The 21,347-nt window shown below is 38.8% G+C and overlaps 1 protein-coding gene across 1 annotated transcript in view; it reads left to right on the top strand.

Annotated features, from left to right (window-relative positions):
• LOC120774603 overlaps positions 1–21,347 on the top strand; it is a 439,267-nt gene that overhangs the window by 100,692 nt on the left and 317,228 nt on the right. Inside the window, exon 3 of the mRNA XM_040104333.1 lies at positions 13,253–13,304. Within this exon, the coding sequence (XP_039960267.1) occupies positions 13,253–13,304 (52 nt within the window). The remainder of the gene's footprint in view (positions 1–13,252; positions 13,305–21,347) is intronic.

Below are 21,347 nucleotides of genomic sequence, written 5' to 3'. Positions count from 1 at the left end.
TAATAATTTTGGTTAAAGGCATCAGAGTGAGACGGTAAAAACAGTGGCCAGGTCAGCATTGACAGTCAGAAAGATTTTGTTATTTATTGGGAAGGTATCATCTATTAAGAGTTGCTTCGCCACGACCAAAATATTAATTCGAACTTAAACTGTGAACGATTGGAACATCTAAAGAATATAGTGGGTCAAGAATGACCACCTTTAGTCATTAAGAAACGAATTGTGTTCCATTAAATCAACGCCAGATCATAAACTTCGATAGTGATTGGCTAGTAGCTCGGAGGCCTTGATGGGAATGTTGTTATGAATCCATAAACAGTTCGGACTTGGCACTAAATACTTACCATCTGTTTCTTCTTATGGCCAGAAGAACGCGAAGCTAAATCACCCGAATACGGTGGTTGCGGAACGATATTGGTTGAAAATTTGGCGAAAAACTCACGAAGAATCAATGCAGTATCCGACGGTTCATTATCATGGTGCGAAAGTTATAGGTCCATAATTCAGGGCTCTTTTTACGAATAGCTTTGCACTAAGGACCCACAACACTCAAATAGTATTCCTTGTTGACAGTTTGGCCAGGCGGAAGGAGTTCGGAGTGCACCACACCTCGATAAGCGAAGAGAACTGTCAACATAACCTTGATTTTTGACCTGTTTTAACGTGTTTTTTTCGGCTTCGGCTCACCTTTGTCACGGTATTCCGCCGATTGATCATCTGTTTCTGGGTTGTAAGCAAAAATTCAAAGCTCGTCGCCACTAATAATATGTTTCTCGATATTCTGGTATTCGGAAAACATTGTTTCACAGTCGTTACCGCGACGCTGTTTTTCAAAAAAATTTTGTGATTTTGGAATCAATCGTGCTTTTACTTTTCTTAGGCTCAACTGATTTTTCAAAATGGTTTTCACTTATCTTTCCGACATTCCAACGATGTTAGTAAGATCTCTAACTGTTAATCGTCGAATTTCAAGAACTAATTCATCAGCAATTCTGGCATCATAATCACCAATAACTCATGAGGGTTTCTAGCTCTTGAGGGACCTGAATCATTATTACAGCCTTACTTATCTCCGCAGACTGTCAGCTATCGGATTTTGTGATAACTTTTGTGCATGTGTTATTTGAAATGGTCTTCTCCACATCCACCGAATGCTGCATTACTCGTTGATTTCGTTATCTTACAGACTCAACTAAAATTCTATAACTCATTAATTAGCAAAAAAAAACACTTCTGAGCGTTTAAGAATTCCCCAATACTCTGCTGGCTTAGATTCACAATCAAAAACTACCAATAAAGCCTTGAGTACCACACAAGAAAGGATCATTAAAATATGGCTATTCGTGAAGTCAAACTCTGCACTTTGATTGCAATGGATGTCGAATTGATATTTGGGTCGCCAAATGGTCTGCATAGCTCTTTGCGCCATTTTGGCAAATGTGTTTATGGACGATGAACTATGGACGACACTAGCAGCGGCTGCGAGCGCCGAAAAGTGCAGCTATGAGTAGCGTGTGCCTGTAACACTCCACATGTATGGTCTAATGGAAGGTACGAATCTGCCTTTCTACGAATATGCTCATACGGACGTTGCATGTGATGTCGATTGGTGCAGGGCAATATCGCAGCACTTAACGTTCGAGTCGGCTTCAATGCCTGAGGGCACCCACTCGGCTTTCGCATTTGACCATTGATGCCTGTGGACAATGCGATGAATTGAAATTGCGTTTGTCTGCTTTGGTGAAATAGTGACCAAGCGCATCTCTATGTATGTAAGTGTGTGCATTTGCTTCAAGCGCAAAATCTCTATTGCCCACACATACAGTAGAGAGCGCAAGTGTGCAAGTGCCTATTGAAATACAAGTGTGAAATAAGTTGCTTAAAATCACAAAGCGAATGGAATATATTTCTGCTTCCAACGCTGGCCAAACTGTTTACATATACACACTCTTTCATAGATTTATATATACATATTTTTGTCTCGGCTTATGCTTTATGAATAAATTTCCTGTGTATTACGAGTGCTGCTCCCTGTTATGGAGCACTGCGTCCAACTTTCTGCTTTCTTTTGTTCCATGTATTGAACTGGTTTCGTAGTGTCTGTGAATTGATAAATTGATAGTGTGTATTAAAAATGCATAAGCCAAAAGTAGGGCTTTGGCAAAGCTAGCTTAACTCACTCTTTTTTCGTAGTACTGAAGTTTTATGGGGTGAATATATGCTTAGTTTCGTTTAACAAAGTTAAAGCTCGAAAATGTTAACTTAAGGAAGCTTGATTGAGATCTGGTATGCCGCTTCTTAAATTTTCGTTAATTTTACTATTTTTAAATTGCAGGGACTACATATAATAATTTTGTTCTGAAAGTATAATATCCGAAGAATTAAGTAATTTTCAACCAATATAGCATTATAGGAAAGAAGCTCGTCGATTATTGTCGAAGACTTGAACATAATCTGGTTTGGGATGGTCATACTTGCATTAATGGATTTTTACTTATGTTTAAAAATAAATTTTAAATTAATTGTGGAGAAATACTAAGCGAGGTTACAGGTGATTGAAAAATGTGGTCCACCTTAAAATAAGATCCATAAAAACAAAGTGTAATATTACGGAGGCTGCTATATATATTTCTGGCCTAGGCAACACTTAAGTGTTGCCAGGTGCAATCTGACATTTCCATTGGAAAGTTTGACATTTTTTAGCATAACATCACTCAGAACGTTTGGTCATTTAATCGTGAATTGTTTTATTTACAGGGAATTAAAAAATTCATCTCGGCCAAAAAATGGAATTAATTCGTGAACCTTTTCGTGCGATCATTTTTCACAACTTATTATCACGACAAGAGTGCATCGATGAACTAAAATCTTTGTATTTCTATGAAGCACCATCCTCTTATTTATAAGGTGTATTTTAAATTGGTCCCATTTTGGGACTTTGAGCCAGAGTCAAAGTTGCAGCAGAATCTTTTTCGGTCGCGGAACTCTTCAGTTTCAAGCTACCAGATCACTATAGCGTCTTTCAAGCGTAGGTGATTGCCATCAAGGTAACGGCAGATATACTGCTCCGAAGTGCAGCGTCCTTTAAATAGTTGTACTTTGAGCGTTATGGATGTGTGCTCAAAAGTAGTCAAGAAGTGCATGACCTCATAAGCAATAACTTCTTTTGTGCGGTCACAGTAGAATCACCGGAAGCTACAAATCTGATGTGCTTACTGGGGGAGCACTCTTACTTCAATCCTATTGGAGGCGCATCGGCTTTCCGATGTCTTAGTGTTGGATTTCCAGTGAGCTCAGCAAGTGCTGGTCAACAACCAGAACTGCTGCGACTGCGAGATTCTTCTGGTTCAAAGTAAATCGAACTTCTTGCACTTAGCAAAGTAAATTTCGCCGCAATTGTAAGAGTTCTGACTGGACACACGTTGTGCGACTAAATATTTCATGGGACGATTTGCCAAAGCTGTATGAATCAAGACTTGGTGGAAACATCTTATCACTTTCTTCTTTAATTCCCGGTTTTTTTACCGGACTAAGATTGAAATATCTAGTTAGAAATACCTTTGAATTACCTATCGAAGTGACTGGGTTAATAGTAACCACCTTAATACATTTGTGGGGTTCTCAAAACCCTTGATCAATCTTTTTCAATAAGACCAAAGACAATTATCGAAGTCCTACAAAGATCCATCGGTTTTGGAACAACCCTACAACCTAACTTAATCTAATCTAGGTAATTTGGGTTAGCGTAGCTACATACATCTCCATTAGGAAAGAGGTTTGAGTTGTTTACAATTGTATAGAGTTTCGAAAAAATTTAAGGTTGTGCTTAGTATAAGAGGCCGTTAAAAGAAATCCATTATAAGAATCTATTAGATTGTCCACTTTTTTTTTTTGATAAAATTTTGTCATTTTGATGGTAATTTCATAAGTCATTCTCATAGAAACCCATAGTCCTGTTTGAAAATAAATTGTGACAATCCATTTTCATAGGCCTACCTTCGGAGAGAATTTTTTACCATTAAAATCATTTGTCTTGAACAGGAACAGTAATAATAGCGTGATCCAAACTATAAGTTGGAAACATAAGGATTTTTCAAACAATTTCCCAGAGTTTCTAGCGAGTTAACTACAATTTATGTGACCTGGTGTTGTCCTGATGGAGCACAATTCTTCTACTACTGTCTATAGCTATCCAATTCTGGTCGATTTTTTCTACAAACTTTCTAATTGTTGACAATACAGGTACGAACTAAAAGTGGATATTTCCTCGGCAATCCACCGATTATAGAAAACCTTTCTGACCATCAGATCACAGCGATTCGACCACGACCATTTTCCGTGGAATTTGTTGTAAGTGATCCAATTTTCATCACCAGTGACTACGCTATATTGATCGATTTTTTTGTGATTCAGAAATGATTTTCTGATTAAATTGTGTTAACACGTGTGGTACCCATATATGAAGCTTCTTTTGCATCCTTTTTAACTGGTTTCAAATAAAATTTTGTAAAATTTTTAGTTACTGGAAAATGGAAGTGGTGAAGAATAGTATAGTGTAGTATTGTTATTTTTGTCTTTGGAACGCCATGACACATTCTCCACATAAATTTAAAGCGTACTCTCTAGTTTACAGCCCATGCTCAGGCAAGTTTACTCTCTTGTCTTGCTGTTGAAACATATTTCCTGTATGATGTTCTGTATTATGATTTTTTTTTTTCAAATAATACGAAAATGGTTGCTCAGTAAATAATATTATAAGAACCATAAAAAATGCTGAGAACTGTTTTGTGCTAAAAAGCTTTATAAAATTGCTTTATATGTGGGTTTTCCATCACACAATGCTCTTTCTAATTTTGCATCTTACCATATGATGGTTGCCATTCTCCTGATAGCCACAAAATTCATTTTCAATATGTGACTTATCTCGCGCCATTTTCTTCTTGTTAGAATCTCTAAAGCTCTTAGTTGCTAATGGAGGTGTGGCAAAATATAATCTGGAATCTCTAGCAAAGATGCATTTCGAGGTCGGCCATGTTCCGCTATAGCTTTGACGCATTATGCGAAAATTCATAAATTCAAATTACACAGTACAACAGCTAATCTGGGGGGTGAGAAATTCCAAGTCAGGGTGATGGTAGTAGGTCAGTATAGTAAAACCCTCAAAGGGCTTGGCGTTCGTGTCAGTTTTTTTTATGACCTTTTAAATTTTTTCCTTATCTTGATGTTTTTTCGCTTAGTTGTAACATTTTGGCAAAAAAAAAAAAAATTCTCACCCCCCAGACAATAATCCCAAAAATGTTCCACAGTGTTACCAAACATCGCCCTTGTTTTGCTCAGTCTACAGCTGTCATCATATTCAGTTCCTTGGTGGGTTGATTTGGTGCGTCGTCACAAAAGCTCTCGACCAAACCAACCTCAACGTTGTTCTTTTTTCTCTGGCTTATATAAGAGTTTATGTTGAATTCTATATTGTGTATATAGTGTCAATTGCAGGCACCTCTCACCTCAACATTTTGTGGTTTCTAACAAATTTCAGTATCAGCACACTTTGCCTTAACTTTAAACATTTCAATGCGTTGTTGCTTTTGCTTCTTCGAATGTGTGTTTATGGCATGGGCCTTTTCACATTTTCACCGAATGTTTCCACTGAAAAGCGGTCAGAAATAGCATCTAAAGTAGTTACGCATGTTACGGAAACCAAATTCGATCTGGTACATTTCTCATACGTCACGGCGTCCATTGAATGCCTAAAAGCAACAATCTATTGTATTTTGGGGGTATAAGAAGTTTTTTTTAAGAAGTTTGATGCAAACAACTTTGATTTGATCCCTTAAATTGTGGAGTTGGTCAAGTAGTCGCACAGTGCAGTGAGTTGGATGAAAATTTATTAGAATTTCGAAATTTTTTCTTAATAGAAATCAAAATTTTTTTACGAGTTCAGCTTAGACGGGTACTATTATCTATGTTAAAGATTTTTTTTCATATAAAAAGCAGAATATTTGATTTATTTATTTATTTCCTTTATTGAACATGAATGGTATGAGCCTATTGTGTTAAATTTTTTTTTATTTGTTTTGAAAATCTAGTTAAACCTGTGCGCACCTAATGTGTATAAGAACTCAAGGCATTTTTTTACGTGGACATTGATTCGAAATCTATTCCTTTTTGTTTCATTAGAAAGCCGGGACACCTAATTTATTATGCTCGCGTATCTCATTTATAGAAAGCCAAATTTATTTTCTCTCACTACTTAAGGTGAGGTAAATAGGCTGATTTATCGTGAGGCTGCGAATAATTGAACAGCTAGAGACGCCTGTGCTGATTTCTGTTCAATGTTGTTAAGCTCTCGCAGAGCTCATAGACCCAGCACCCGATGGCACGCAGATAGGAGAACCCCTGCTCGTTCGCATCCTGATGGAATGAATTGGCCGACGATTCCACTGTGGCAAGGAACCTAGACAAGTATTATATGAAAGTAGCTTAAAGCTATTGCTAATTGGATCCCGTGACTAGCTTTAAGCTCACTGTCTGAAACAAGAGTCCAACTTTCCTCTTGAGTTCCAATCCATCCCTTACAAAGTCCACTGCGCCACTTCTCCAGCAACTCCACTGAAACTACATATCTCTCAGAGGTACATATGTGCGAGAAGAAGATGTTGCTAGGCTTTGCGGCGCAGTGGTTCAAGTTATCAGCTATGCAGTCGAAGTTAGAGGAGATGTCGAAATTTCTCTTTTCGGGGACCCATAAGTTATCCAGTTTCTCGGTGTCTGACGGCAACCTTGGCAGCAATTCAACTGCCGGCTATGTTCATGGATGCTATATGTAGAACAACATTAAGTGCCATCGTTGGTGTTATATGTAGTGCATCTTTAATGCCAATAAGAGTTGCTCTGCCGATTGCTTAGATATCTTTGATCCTGAAATTAATAATCTGTATTTACATATAGCTGCCGTACAAACTGAATGATCCAACTTAAGTCCTTATATGGAAAGCTTTTTTATTTGAGAAGATATCTTAATAAAATTTGGCATAGACTAATACCAAAAGCAATGGTACAATCTCTGAAGAAATTGTTCAGATCGGATTACTATAGCATATAGCTGCCATACAAACTGCACAGTCGGAATCAAGTGTTTGTATGAAAATGCTTTTTATTCCATGAGATATCTTCACGAAATTCGGCGTGAATTATTACCTAACGCATCACTATATAGAGTCTCCGAAGAAATGTTTTAGATGGGACCACTATAGCATTCCATACAAACTTCACGATCCAACTCTATCCTTTCAATTTTTTTTTTTATTTGACGAGATATCTTAATGGAATTTGGCGTAGGCTAATATCCAAAGTAATGGTACAATATTGAAAGAAATTGTTCAGATCGGATTACTATAGCATATAGCTGCCATACGAACTGCACGATCAAACTCAGATTTTGTAAGGAAAAGTTATTTATTTGAAAAGATATCTTCACGAAATTTGGCGCGAATTATTGCCTAAGGTAATAAGGCAGTCTTCGAAGAAAATTTTTAAATCGGATCACTATACCTTATAGCTACCATACAAAGGCAGCCATATTATCTCGGAACATATTGTTTAAATCGGAGATTACATGCGGAAGGCGACAGTTTCAAAGGATTTCACAAAATCGTTGATTGGACTGAGACATTTTTTTTTCACTCTACTACCAATTGAATAATGTTCTTAGTCTTTTATAGTGGAATTTGACCCAAAAATAAATAATAATATTTAAGTACAAAGGGTTATGTCAATCTGTTTGTTATCTGAAATCCTTAAATTTTCTTCTCCATTTCAGTAATTTTCAAAGTGGAAGAAACATTTATGGCACTTCCTTAACCCTCTTTGTTCCAGGAATGACCCACAGGCACACCTGATTCATAAACATGCAAAAAATCAATGCTGCGTGTGTTTATGTGTGCTGTGGTTGAGCACATGACCGCACAACGCTATCGCTCTATACTTCTCTGCAGCATATACTTGTATACATTTATATTAAACGTTACATATGTTCCGATTTACAGATATATATACAGTTCAGTCAGTCATTGCGTATGTTGCCTATGTGCGTTCCTTGGCTTGCCCTGCGGCAGCGCAAGCATAATGCAATCAATGGCGAAAAATCAATGACAACAAAAACGCAAAAGTCACACAGTTTGAAAATCGTTTGCCGCCGCTTATACAAATGCAGCTGTTAGTGTGCGTATATGTGCGCGCGTGTGTGTGTGTAAATGGCTACTCACTCACACTGAAGCACTCAAACCACTCAAGTTGCCAATTCAACGGCATGTCGTGTGTTGTGCGCCACATTGTTGTTGTTCTTGTTGTTGTTATTATAGCCACTTGATTGTCGCCGAAAAATTTTCGTTTTCCACAAAACGTGTGAGCTCCTTCCTGTCAGTAATCGTATAAGTGTACATTCACCGTCTGTCGAAATGTCTGCAGGCGTACATGTCACTCACACCATCACGCACACATATACACATGGCGTTTCGTTCGGTGCTCAGCAGTTTTCAACTCCATTTCTCCCCGGCGGCAATATTTCTTACATCCGTTGCCAATATATATGTGTGTGTGTGTGTTTGTGTTTGTAAATTATATGCTTCATAAGGCATGAATCCCCTCATCGTGGCATACTTAAGCGTTAATACACACATACATATAGACACTCATACATATATACCCACATATGTATACAAAACCAATACACACCCATACACACAAACAGCCATACAATCGGTGATAACTTGAAAACGAAAAATTTTTGGCTTATGCTTCTCCACTCAATTTGGCTTTCTGCCACACACACAAGCACACATACATTGTTAAATATATGAGAACACACATGTAAAACATTTTGTGCTGCTTTTCGACAAATATCCTCAAAACAATTACAATATTGGCGACATTCGTGTGACAATATGCTGGGATTCCCTACGTTTACAGCAGCTATTGGATAAACCCACTGACGCATGGACGGACAGTTTCAAGCGGCAAATTGAATTTCCTCGATTGGAATTCTGCTTACATGCGGTAGCTGCTGCAAGCCCTATATTCGCTCATAAGCATGTGTGTATTTTTGTTTGTGTGCTGGCGGATGGATTTGGGTGCTTCCATGTGGGTTTACTGCGGTGGGGACAATGCAATTTACGTTTGAGCTTTTACTTCACCAATAAAGACGGTAATTCGTTGAATGGACGAATGCATGCTTTCGAAAATATTTTCTTATCACTTTTAAAAATTACATTGTGAATTTACTTGCTAAAATTGAAATATTGCGTCACTTGAAATATAATGAAATATATACTAAATTATTTTAAGTGGATTTGATTATTTACTTTCCGGCTTTGGAAATTTTTTTCAGTTGAAAATAAAACCAACGTTTTCTAGTCTTTTTGCATTATCTATAGTGATGGTAACACATGTCATAAGGAGTGTGGAAAATGAGTTTCCATCCTAACATCTTAAACTTTGTAAAAGACAACCATGTAGTTAGGTAGGCAGGTAGGTGGGAGTGCTGCCACTCTGGGCTCAATTAGCGCTGAATGTGCTATTTCAATGCACTATGGTTGGATCTTATAATCTTGCTATCTAGTTTGATCGTTGCGCTCAAATCATTTGGTGCTCTCAATGAAACTAATTTTCTATACTGCCTTTTGTGGACAGCCATTTAAGGTTTGATGCCTGATGTGTTCTAAGTATTTTGTGTCAAATTTGTGATAGATATTCACAATAAAAATGGAAAACAGTTTTTGTATTATCTTACATCTTGCAGCTGCTTGTTATAAGGTAGGTCCGTTTTGAGCGCCTGCTCTCCAAAAGCCCAGTGTCTCGTTTTAAAAGCTGTAAGTCTGTACATACTGCCATTTCTGTACCTATTTAATGGGTTCTTGGTTCGGTTACTGTCATACTTGACCATATTTGCTTTGTTTTCCTTCAGCTTGTTATTTAATTCCATCTGCTCTTTTTCAAAATAAATATATAATAAAGTTCTTTTCTGAACGCTCCGAGCGGGCCTGGTATTAACTTCGCCTCGGTTACGTCTAAAAAGGCTGATAGCTTTATTTTGTCGTCTGTCTTTTCGTTGCCGAAAGTATTTACATACAATTGGCTGAATTGCTTCCATCTACTCTCAACATTAATATTTTCTATGAGTTTCGATCGGTGGTAGGGTTTTGCAGATTCAAATAAGCATTTGGGGTTTCTGTTTGCATTTCTTTTTTTGATTATTTTCCTGGTCATCTTCTAAAATACACAGTGTTCATTTTACTTTAGATCATGACTATTTTTCGACTATAGCTGAAAGTCGTTGGAACCCGTATATGGCGAATATGCTGAAAGCGTAAAAAATCATACTCCTTGCTATTTTGTCATCACTATACCTTAACCGAGGTCTGTCTCTGTATATAAGTGAGCTAATCCTTAAGTTTTTGAGACATCGAACTGAAATTCTTCATGCTCTTTCCTCATACAGAATCTGCTCAGTGTAAAAATCGTCGATATCATATAGCATCTGACCGATCGAACTCAAGTCCTTGTATTGAAAACCTTTTTGATTGGACAAGGTATTCTCACGAAATGGCAATTGAAATGTTCGCCTTTTGAAGCAAACCAATCAGACAGCCAATTTTTGACATCTGGGTGAGAATCAAAGTGCTGCTCAGGAAATGCGTTACCCATCGATGAAAACAAATGGTAATCGAAAGGGGCAAAGTCTGGCGAATGAGGTAGCAGCTCCCAGCCAAGTATTTTGATTGTGTCCTGTACTGATTTTGCTTTGTGTGCAGGTGCATTGTCCTGTAACAAAACTACCTTCTCGTCTCTTATGACCCATTCTGGTCGTTTTTCGATCAAAGCATGGTTAAAATTAATCAATTGTTGTATGTATCGATTATTATTAACAGTTTTATCAGGTTTTAGACGCTCATGATATACCACACCCTTCTGATCCCGCCAAACACGAAGCATTGCCTTCTTACCGAATCGATCTGTTTCTGAAGTCGATGTTGATGGTTGACTCGGATTAACCCATAATTTTCTCCGTTTAGGATTCTTAAAATAAATCCATTTTTAATCGCTAGAGACAATTCGAAGCAAAATTTATTTTCTTTCGTGCCTTTGAAACAAAATTTCACAGGTGTTTTTCGATTTTTCATTTGTCTCTCATTCAGTTCATGTGGCACCCATTTTCCACACTTTTGGATCTTTCCCATAGCTTTCACACGGTCTGAAATTGTTTGTTGTGCAATGTTTAACACGGCTGTCATTTGCGTTTGACTCAGAGTATTATCTTCATCTATTGTTGTTTGCAGTTCGGCGTCTTCAAACTTTTTGGTGGTCTTCCACGTTCTTCATTTTTCACATCAAAATCGTTATGTCTGATCCGTTAAAACCATCTTTTGCATGTTACTTCTGATAGAGCTTGATCACTGATCTGCAGCACTTTTCTTCAAATGAAAACAAAAAAGTCAATGCTTTCCGTAAATATTGCTTTTCTTCTACTCATTACAGCGCACCAGTCGTTTCTTCTTTTCGCAAGGATCCAATCGCCAATTGGAGATTCCAAGCGTTTTTGACTGTTCATTGGAGGCGTTTTTTACGTGGCGGGTTCCAAACCAAGCGCACAACCCTGTGTAGGGGATGTTTCGTCTTCTCACTTTAGCTCGCCTTCAATTGGATGTTCTTTGGCTACCCAGAGGATACTTGGTCAAAGACCGGAAGTCGTGAATTGCTTGAGCCATATGTAAAAGAATCGTTTCTGGCCACTCCCAAGTGTCGATCAGAGAAATTTTCTCACTTGCGTGAACTTTTACACAAGACTCCATCCTCCAAATCATTACTTTTCGATAAAAAAAATTTGACATTTACAACACAATGAAAAAATATTATGTGGTTTGTTCAATGACTGTCGGTTTATACGGTACTTAACCGGAAATTTGCACAAGAAGCTAGGTCTATGTTATATAAGTGCTTCTTGAGCTTTCAGTGGTCAGTGTAGAATGCGACAAGTAGCCCGGGTTTGTCCTCAGGGAGGTGAATTACATACATATTAAAACCTACTGAGGTTTCAGGCGAGTTCATCGGTCATTTCGTTCCCAACTATATCTTTGTGACCGGACACCCAGATAAGATGCACTTGGTTACGTTCTTTTAGACTGTGCAGCCGTTCTCTACACCCCTGCACATGAAGCGATTTGATCTCGTAGGCAGAGATTAATTTAAGTCCCGCTTGACTGTCGCTTAGTATGAATATACGTGCATTGTGATAGTTGCGTTGGAGGTTTGTTCCACGCGCCGACTTATGGCAAAGACTTCCGCTTGGAAAATGCTCAGAAAACTTCCCATAAGTATGGGAGTTTTGCGACTTTTGCACAAATTCCCGCCGACGTTTTCGAGCCGTAGGTGTACCACTTGATTGTATTATCCCTAAGCAGTAGCTAGAGAGTAGAACCATTCCATTCAGTCTTACTGCTAATGGTAACCTTGAATTTCTTCGTGAAGTTTACCCTTTTGGTTAAGCTGTTTGTTGGGAGAAGAGCCAGTGGTATTACACCACTTAAAATCTTCATCCGCTGGGAAGTGATTACCTTACCTCAACTAAACCCTAAGTTTTTTTATATATTTTCTTCTCTTCTATTACAAATATATTTGTACTACATTTATCTCACAAAGGCTAACTATCGAATTGCAAATGAATATTCGAAATTTATTCAACATCTAACCCTGTTAGACTGAACGCACAATCGAACAGACACCTTTCAGACGACTGCTTGCGGTCAATATGCCATATGAGCGCCAGACGTCGGCCAGCTGTCTGCATTTTAAGCGACAACAAAAAGGTTCAAAATGTGCAATTCGATTTGCTTGTGTCGGATAATTGAGTTAAACGAAAAGAACTTGCTTTAATACTACAAAACAATCTTAGACGGCTTCACATTACAATGCTTTGATGCGTTGCCATTGAAGGCCAGCCGAGGTGAAAAAAGCCAAATGCAACGCTTTTATTTATCGATAAATCACAGTTAACTCTCACTTGTGCTAGTCTCCGTAGACACTTGAACCCAAATATTAACTCTTTACAATTTTAGCAATAAATGTTTTGCTTTATTTTAATTTTATTCTATCATAAATTGCTAAGGTCTTTTACCAGATAACGGTATAAAGAAAAGAGAATTGAAATTTTAATTACTTATGTATAAACCTTTACTCATTGCTCTCCAATTACTTGCAGGTGAAAAGGTGCAACTTCGCGTCTCAACAAACTTCAGGCGTCTTTTACACGGGTAAGTCTTAATTTGATGCCTCGTTTATTTGAATTTCTGCTGCGCGCCTATTTCAGCCGCGCTCGAGAGCAATTGAAACGCAATATTTGACGCGTAACGAAGAGGCCGCGTGGCTGCCATTGAGATTATCTACTTTTTCGGATGGGCAAAGTTTCGCGTCGAAGCGCCAATTTGCCGCACAATATGCCAGACGTTAACGCAGCGGGCGAAGGACTGATTTGGAGCAGTGGGGGAGTAGCGGGCGGCTATAAACGCGGTCATTGCGCTACTCAGCCGTGATTTGACCGTTTTCGCGGGGCGCATTTAGTCAGTTTAGAATTTTAACATTCTCACTACGCCGAAATTCTCGAAGTTAGTTTTCGGATTTTGTTTTGACTTCAGAAAGTTTTGCCTATAAATTTAACGCAATTTCCGTAAATGCGCGGCCGGCGGGCTTCGGGCTTTCGGGGCGGGGGGAGCGGAGTTGCGCTGCAATCGCTTTGACTGTCATTAGTCAGTCTCGGCTAAAGCGACACTTGTCTGAGCGCGTGCGTGCACCGGATACGTTTCAAGTCAGGCATCTAGTCGTTCTGGTAGTTAGCTTGCGTTACAGCAGAAAGTTTTCCCAAAAACGGTGCTAAGCGTAATTTTTTCGTCTTTTTCACAACTTTTCGCTCCGCTAATACGACTGTGTTTGGCAAATTACCTTTCTTGCTTTGCACAGTTAACTTTGCGTATCTTCCGCTTAGCAGCCAGTCTTATTCACTGGTGACAGGAGAAAGGCTCAAACTTCTTGTACAAGCGGATGGACTTTTCGAAATTTTATATCAGTAAAGTTTTACTAGTTTCTAAGTAGGTAAGTAACTAATTACAGCGTCAAGAGGCAATGAAACCGAGGTTAATGTAGTTCGAGAGGGTGAAAACTGGCAAATGATTTTCAAACGGTTCATTTTTGTTGGAGATTAGCTGAAGTTTAACTTATTCCGAGTAAAGAATGAAAACTCCAAACCGTATAATCTAGTTTTTAATGCAGAGAAAGAAAATCAAAGTTTTGCTAAGTATTTCTTTGTTGTTAAATTCTCTACTACTTCTCCAGAAATAGTGAAACAACGCCAGATCTTAGGAGTTTATGCACATCATGAGTTTACTTAAGCAGTTTTTGTTGTTCTTGTAGCAGTTATCTAGTCCTCACTTTAGTGGTATGATTTCGGTTAGTTGTCATCCGATGACATGTAACGGTGAACTCTGGAAATCTAGCGACGGGTTCGGACCATAGGAAGAGGGGTGTTAGATTCGGTTCGCTGGTAGGCAAAGAGGAGGTTAGAGTCATGCGCGGACTAATTGTATGCTGATAAAATATTTGGTATTTTGAGGTCAATTCTGGTTAAGTCGGAGTTTAACCTGCTACAGTATCCAGTATAATGAAGTTGTGCAAGAGATACTCTAGATTGGTTTGATCCTCTTCACTGGGACAGAGTCGGTGCAGGTGTTCATGGTTCCACTGAAAAGGGCGGTCAGGGCGTTTATGAAGTTTGTTACGTCCGAAGTCTGGTCGGGTTACTGTTCGTTGTTGTCGACGTAACCGAGAAAGACATGTTGATGTTCCTAAGAGCTAGATCCGTTTTAAGCAGACGACCGCAAACGTGATTTCTGCGAAAACCGCTAGCAATCACGTTTGCGTTTTACTACATCCAGGTCACCATATCGTAGTTTAAGACCAACGATTTTTTGTCATTGAGAATCTTGCTGCGTCTCGCTAATTTGGAAGTAATCGCGGTTGTATAAGGAGTAAATAGGGCTGCCGAGTGCTGTTGACAATCACCACTGTGATATTATAAATACAATCTGTACTCCTTCCTTCAGTGTGATCACTGTGGATTTACTGGGGGGAGTTCCTTGCAGAGAACAAGCAAGAGGGTTAGAAGAGATAGTTGATTACTTTCGATAACATATCACCGATTCCATTGCCTGATTTCAATACCATAAAACCTTTTGCATATGAGGTGACGGAAATTTCCTCTGGTGGTAGAAAGAGTTTCGAAATATAGAAGTTAATCAGTAGTGAGTAAGCTCGAAAACAACGGAGCTTCTCATTGTTCAAGGGTTACCTTCTTATGTAGAGAACCAAATTATTAGTTTACTTAATTTGAAAATAGGGTTATATGTGTGCCGAATCTAGAAGTAACGCAAGAAGACCGTATCCTCGGACTCCGTATGTCCATGTACAAGAAACAATCGCGGCTGTAGCATCGGCAATTCAGACAAATGTAAGAGTTTTGACTCGCAGCTTATTGACGCAATTTATAGTTAGTAGACGGTCATTGCATTCATGATGACTAAAACTTTGTTTCCGTACAAAGTCTATATAACAACCCGGATAAACACTCTAGATTTGCATATCCGCCTGCAATATTGCCAATGAAATGATGATGGCGGAAAAAGACAATAACTTGATAAATTTCCTATTTTATGGCTGATGAAGGTTCTCTTTATTTAGACAGAAATGTAAACAAGCAAAATTGTTGAAGATAATCCACGACACGGAACTTCAACCAGAACGAATCACTGTGTAGTGCACAGTTTCGTCAAGTTGTATTGTCGTGTGTCCTTTGAAGAAAACCAGTGAATGTCAATGGACACCGTTATTTGGGGAATGGATGACGTATCCATTTCAATAGCGTTTGGTTTCAGTACGATAAACCAACTGCACACATAGCCAGATCGATTAAGGTGTTCTTACATATATAGAAAAACCTAAGTACATTATGCAGAAATATGTTTTTGAAAGATGGGAAAGTGGAACTATAATTGCTCTTTATCTATTGAACTACACTAGACTAGACCATCTTAACTGTTGTCACCTTTAAGAATTTTGGGATAATGTCTTTTGACCTTTTACCGATTGAACATGAACCAACGTTGGTACAAACATTGAATGAATCCAGTCGATAAGCACAATGTCACCTCTTCGCCATCAGTTTGTATGACACCTATTTGCAATAGTGTTCCGATATTGGAGGTTCCAAAACATGGGCAGCTTATTAGCAGCAAAAGGTGGTATGTGAAATTTAAGAACGACATCACAAAACTGAAGGACTAGCTCTTGTAAGTACAGACAGACAGGCAGACCGATATAGTTAAATCGATTTAAGCCATCATATGATCATTTATCCTTATCTACTCATTCGGAGTTTGGAAGTTTCCTTCTGGATGTTAGAAATTTTGTGGCAAACTTAGTATACCTTTTTCAAATTATAAATGTTTTCCGAAAGTATTTAATGGAAATTTTGGCTCATTCACCAATTTTTCAGACGATAGAGAACGTCCAACAATGAGCAAATATTTCTCTCAGAAATATTAGGTTTGTGTTGAAGACAGGTTCCATTGTAGTTTTTAAGAGTTTTAATATGAAAGGTTTCTAAGAGTTTCCATAAAGCAAAATTATTAATTTTAAGACAGATTCATATTACTTAAGTCCTTAGTCCTAAGTTTCCATAAAAGGTAACCTATATATTTTCTCTCTTAAACTATTTATTTTCTAATATCACTTAGAGAGTAAGATATTGACCAGGTTTTCACGTGCAGTAATCAGTAAAATAAATAAATAACTCAACTAACGCATTTGTTTTTGTTGCGTCTATACTTAAAGTCTACTCAAACACGCCAAACAAGTTGCATGGAGCCTGGAATTTTTTTCGTGAGTGAAAACGAGCATACATTTGCAAGTTTCTTTCACTACGGACGTGATGCTGCAACGTGATGCATACAACCGGTGAGCAATGCGACATGTAATCCATAACAATAACAACGACTGAATTTCGAAACATAGTTCAATACAAAATTTTTCGAAAGCTTACAACTCGGCGAATAACTCGCGGCTGCTTGTGTGTGGCTGTCTCGCTGTCTATCCAACTGCCGCCATTACCCAGATTCCCATAGCCGACGCGCGGTTATGTGCCACAGTGCGGCAGTTTTGTTTCTTGTTTGTGCGAGTTATGTGGCATCCACACATTGCCGGTTGTCGGTTGTTTACCCCTAAATAAGCGCATGACTGCCAATGGTGCGCAATCTGCCAATCTGTAAACTAATACGCGGGCGGATAATCATATGTACACATATGTGTGTATGCGTGTGTGCATCTCACAGCCATTTCTGCTGCATTTGAGCGCATTCTTGCGAACCCGGCTCCAGCTCCAGTTCCAGGCCGAGTGCACTTAGCGCTCGGCGGCGCAACTATATTGCAGGCATACCGTTATCAGGCACATAGCTGCCATGAAATGCACCAACTATTCAAAATATTTTCTATTCCTTGTTGTCGGCACGTAACCAGCAGCCAGCAGTCAGCAGCGCCTCGGCATGTCGGGCTCTGCATGCAAATGCTCGTGCGCTTGTCTGGAAATATTTGCTGCGAATGCTATGTGATCAGCGCTGAAGTTGAGTATGAATAAAAAATAATAATAACGGCAAATAAAATAGTTAGGAAAATGCATGCAATATCCGACTTGTAGTTTCGACATGTCTGCAACAGCGATTGACAGTTAAATAGTCGATGATAGTCAATATTATTGCGATTTCGTGCTGCAGACACCGTGCAAATGCGAAAGCGCGATGGCGTTTAAAGCTTATGACGGCGTCACAAATGCGTATTTAGCAATATATATGGATTTTGTTTATGCAAATAGACACCGTTGCACTTTAAATCGCGCCAGGTTTATTAGAATTGCATTAGACATCACGTAGCTTAGCGCGCTTTCACAAGCTTAGTGTGAATTTATGGTTTTATTGAATATCTATAATGCGCTTTCATAGTATATGAGAACTTTAAGCATCATAAATGGAATATATGTATTAGATCTCGTGAAAAACTAGTGCTTTGTTAAGGAAGACTCATAAAACCTCACCTCTAATGTAAATATTGAAATCTAGCGTTTCTTATTCGCTAATTTGAAGCAACTAGATAGCATTTTTACACTGAACAAGGTAAATTAGCTCGGAAGGAAGTTTCTTACAACCAGAAAAGGGACATCGGACATCATTGAAAATATATATGTATATACATGATCAGCGTGACGAGCTGTGGCTATTAATGCATATCCGTCTATCAATCCGTCTGGACTATGAGGTAAAGTTGTTGGTCGAAATATTGTTCTTCAGAAATATATATATTTATCACTTAAATAGCCAATATTTCAATTATTTAGGATTTACTTTTAAATGGCTGATTTGTTCGAGCGCCTCTGCAAATTGCCCCTAAACTCTTATAATCAAATAACGTCAATAGTTTGCGCTACTATGTATCAATCAGCCGTAACGCGATTTGGCTGGCATACTTCATTGACAGCTTTGGTTAGCTTTGGTTAGATTAGATAAATATGAGGCCACGAATAATCTCACATGGAACGATAGAGACGCCTATACGTTATGGTGCCCAGAACTCTCAGGTATGGATCAAAAAGACCGTCAGATATCGATAAGATGCCTAGAGCCTGCCTGAGTCGATAATTGTAAAAAGTATGGCAACTGAGATACTTCAAAGCTGGACAATGAAGGCGAAAGTCTATAGATGTTTCCACCTCATATTTCTTATTTTAGCAATGACAAATTGGGTTTTCTGAAATCTTTAGCCTAACAGCGTGTTTGCAAATATTAATGCAAATAGAACACTGTTCAGTTAAAACATCTATCGTTGCACCGATGTGAGTCTTGTTATGATTAGCTAGCAGTTCAATGGAACGTTTACGTTTACGTTCCATTGTAGGTCAGAACGCTTTCGCAATCTCACAATTGCTGCTGGCAGATCACCATCGATCCAGCGCCAGCATGCGCGAAGACAGTATAACCTCTGCTCTTTCCCGTCCTGATGTAATTTGGAGTTGAGTGCATGTTTTTGCAGGCTCATCGGCTTCACAATTGCCGGCGATTCCGCTTCGATCAGGCACACAGACAAGTTTAACATAGCGAATAACATCCATTTTCAGGACAGTCGGTAACCGTAACGTCCAGCTTGTTACCACATTGAGAATTTTATCCAACCAAGGACCGTCAACTGGGCACCAGTCCTCGAATTTGCTTCAGAAATGTTTTTTGCAGCTACAACAATAAATTTAACATAGAAGTAGCTTAATACAACTGCTAGTGACGTTATGCACCCAGTAACTACCTTTGACCTTACTGTCGGCGAGCTCAAGGCCTCTATAGTAGCGTTGCTATCAGAGCCGATGCATACCTTATTAAATGAAGTCGCAATTCGGAGAAGTACATCTGCCGTTACCTCGACTCTGTACGAATGATGCTACAGTGGTCTAGCAGTCTGAAACAAAAGCTGATTGAGAGTTCCCCATAAAGGATCCATTCTCCAACCTTCATCTTGAACTTCGATTTATCCGTGAAAAAGTTCTTTGCACTTCTTCTTCAGCAACAGCACCCACATATCCTTTCGAGGTGTGTGCGTGAAGAAGATGCTGCTGGGAGTGGTTTCCGCGGCGTAGTGGTCCAAGTTATCAGCGATGCAGTGGAAGAAAGAGAGGATGTCGAAATGTCTCTGCTTGAGCTCTTGTCCCTTATCCGCTTTCCCGCATTCTGATAGTAACCTTCGCTTCACAGCAATACATCAGCAGGCTATGTCTAGGGATGCCATCGTCGGTGTTGCACGTGGTGCATAGTGATACTAATAAGACTCGTTCGAAGATTTCTAGATGTTTAGCGAGTGTGATTTTCCAAGCCCTTTTAACCAGACAAATACACTAAAGGTTATTACTGACTCAACCACAGTTTCGTTAACCTAAAGCACAATTTTTGATGGGATAACAATATCAGGCAACAACAAGAATATAAGGCAACCAAAGTCATCGTCACCTTCTCTTCATCATTGGGCTTCCATGATAGTCTCAAGACCTGAGTCAAGTACTTCATCTTTTTGACAGGTTGATGTCGAGAGCCCACCAATGAGGAAAGAGGCAGTACATCCGGGATTTTATACCACCTGGTAATTACTACCTGTTCAGTTTTGTATTAATAGACAGCCCAGCCTTTCCTTTCCGTCCAGCTAGTCACCACATTGAGTTACCTTCGAGCTAACTCGTTAGTGGTATCTAGGACTTCGCCTTTAACCATGACAGCAAAATTATTTGCATAGACAATAACTTGACCAGACAGGTCCCTTGAGTTCTTAAAAAAGGTTATATTTAACACAAGGATTTATCTTAAAGCAGATACCTTGCAGAGTATCTCTATCGTCCTTTCGTAGTGAGTGCAGAAAAGATAATATAAGAGATGCTTGAGACTCGATTCAACTCAAACTTATTAGCTTCTCTCTATTATGTTTTGAAATTACGTTTGCAATGCAAAGGTAAGCACTTCTACTGGCTCAGAATTTATCAACATTCGAACTTTTTCTAGTTTAAAAAATCTGAGTAGGTAAAAAACACCGGCTATTCTTGGTAGGGATTGTACTAAGACGTCTCACGCGGACTTCAATGTCTTTTAAACTAAAAAGGGTCAAAGACTTTATAGACTCACCAGTAATCAACATACCACACATAATTATAAAGGCTTCACTCCCCCTAAAATACCATTAACTATGCCAAAAATGATTTCAATGAATCTCATTAAAGTGTTAAAATTCCAAATTTAATACGCAAACATTTGCCAAGGCAGTAACCTATCCACATAATTGCCGCAAAATGACTTTAATGTCTTACAAGCTACGTGCCACGCGCATTTAAGTGCCGTCACTAACTATATTCTTAGCTTTTACTATTTTTGGCGCTCAGCCGTTCAAGTTTTCATGCGCTAACGGTGCCACTGTGAGAATCGATAAATCACGCTGCATGCTACATGCCGCACGCTGCACGCTGCACTTCATAAAGTAGGTTACGACGCATGCACCTACACATGCGTAATTATGTGTGTGTATGTGTGGCCTGAAAGGCAATTAACGGCATACAAATTCAAGTGCAAAATGTTTTACAAGTCGCAAGGACCCGAGCTTTCTCGAGCTTTCGGCGCATATGCGGGAGTTCCCTACACATACATACATACATTAGTGTACATATACATGCGCTC

This window comes from Bactrocera tryoni, chromosome 4 (genome assembly GCF_016617805.1).
Source record: "Bactrocera tryoni isolate S06 chromosome 4, CSIRO_BtryS06_freeze2, whole genome shotgun sequence".
Classification (NCBI taxonomy): domain Eukaryota; kingdom Metazoa; phylum Arthropoda; class Insecta; order Diptera; family Tephritidae; genus Bactrocera; species Bactrocera tryoni.
Note: the sequence above shows the minus strand (reverse complement) of the source record. Positions and strands in the feature narration are given on the sequence as shown.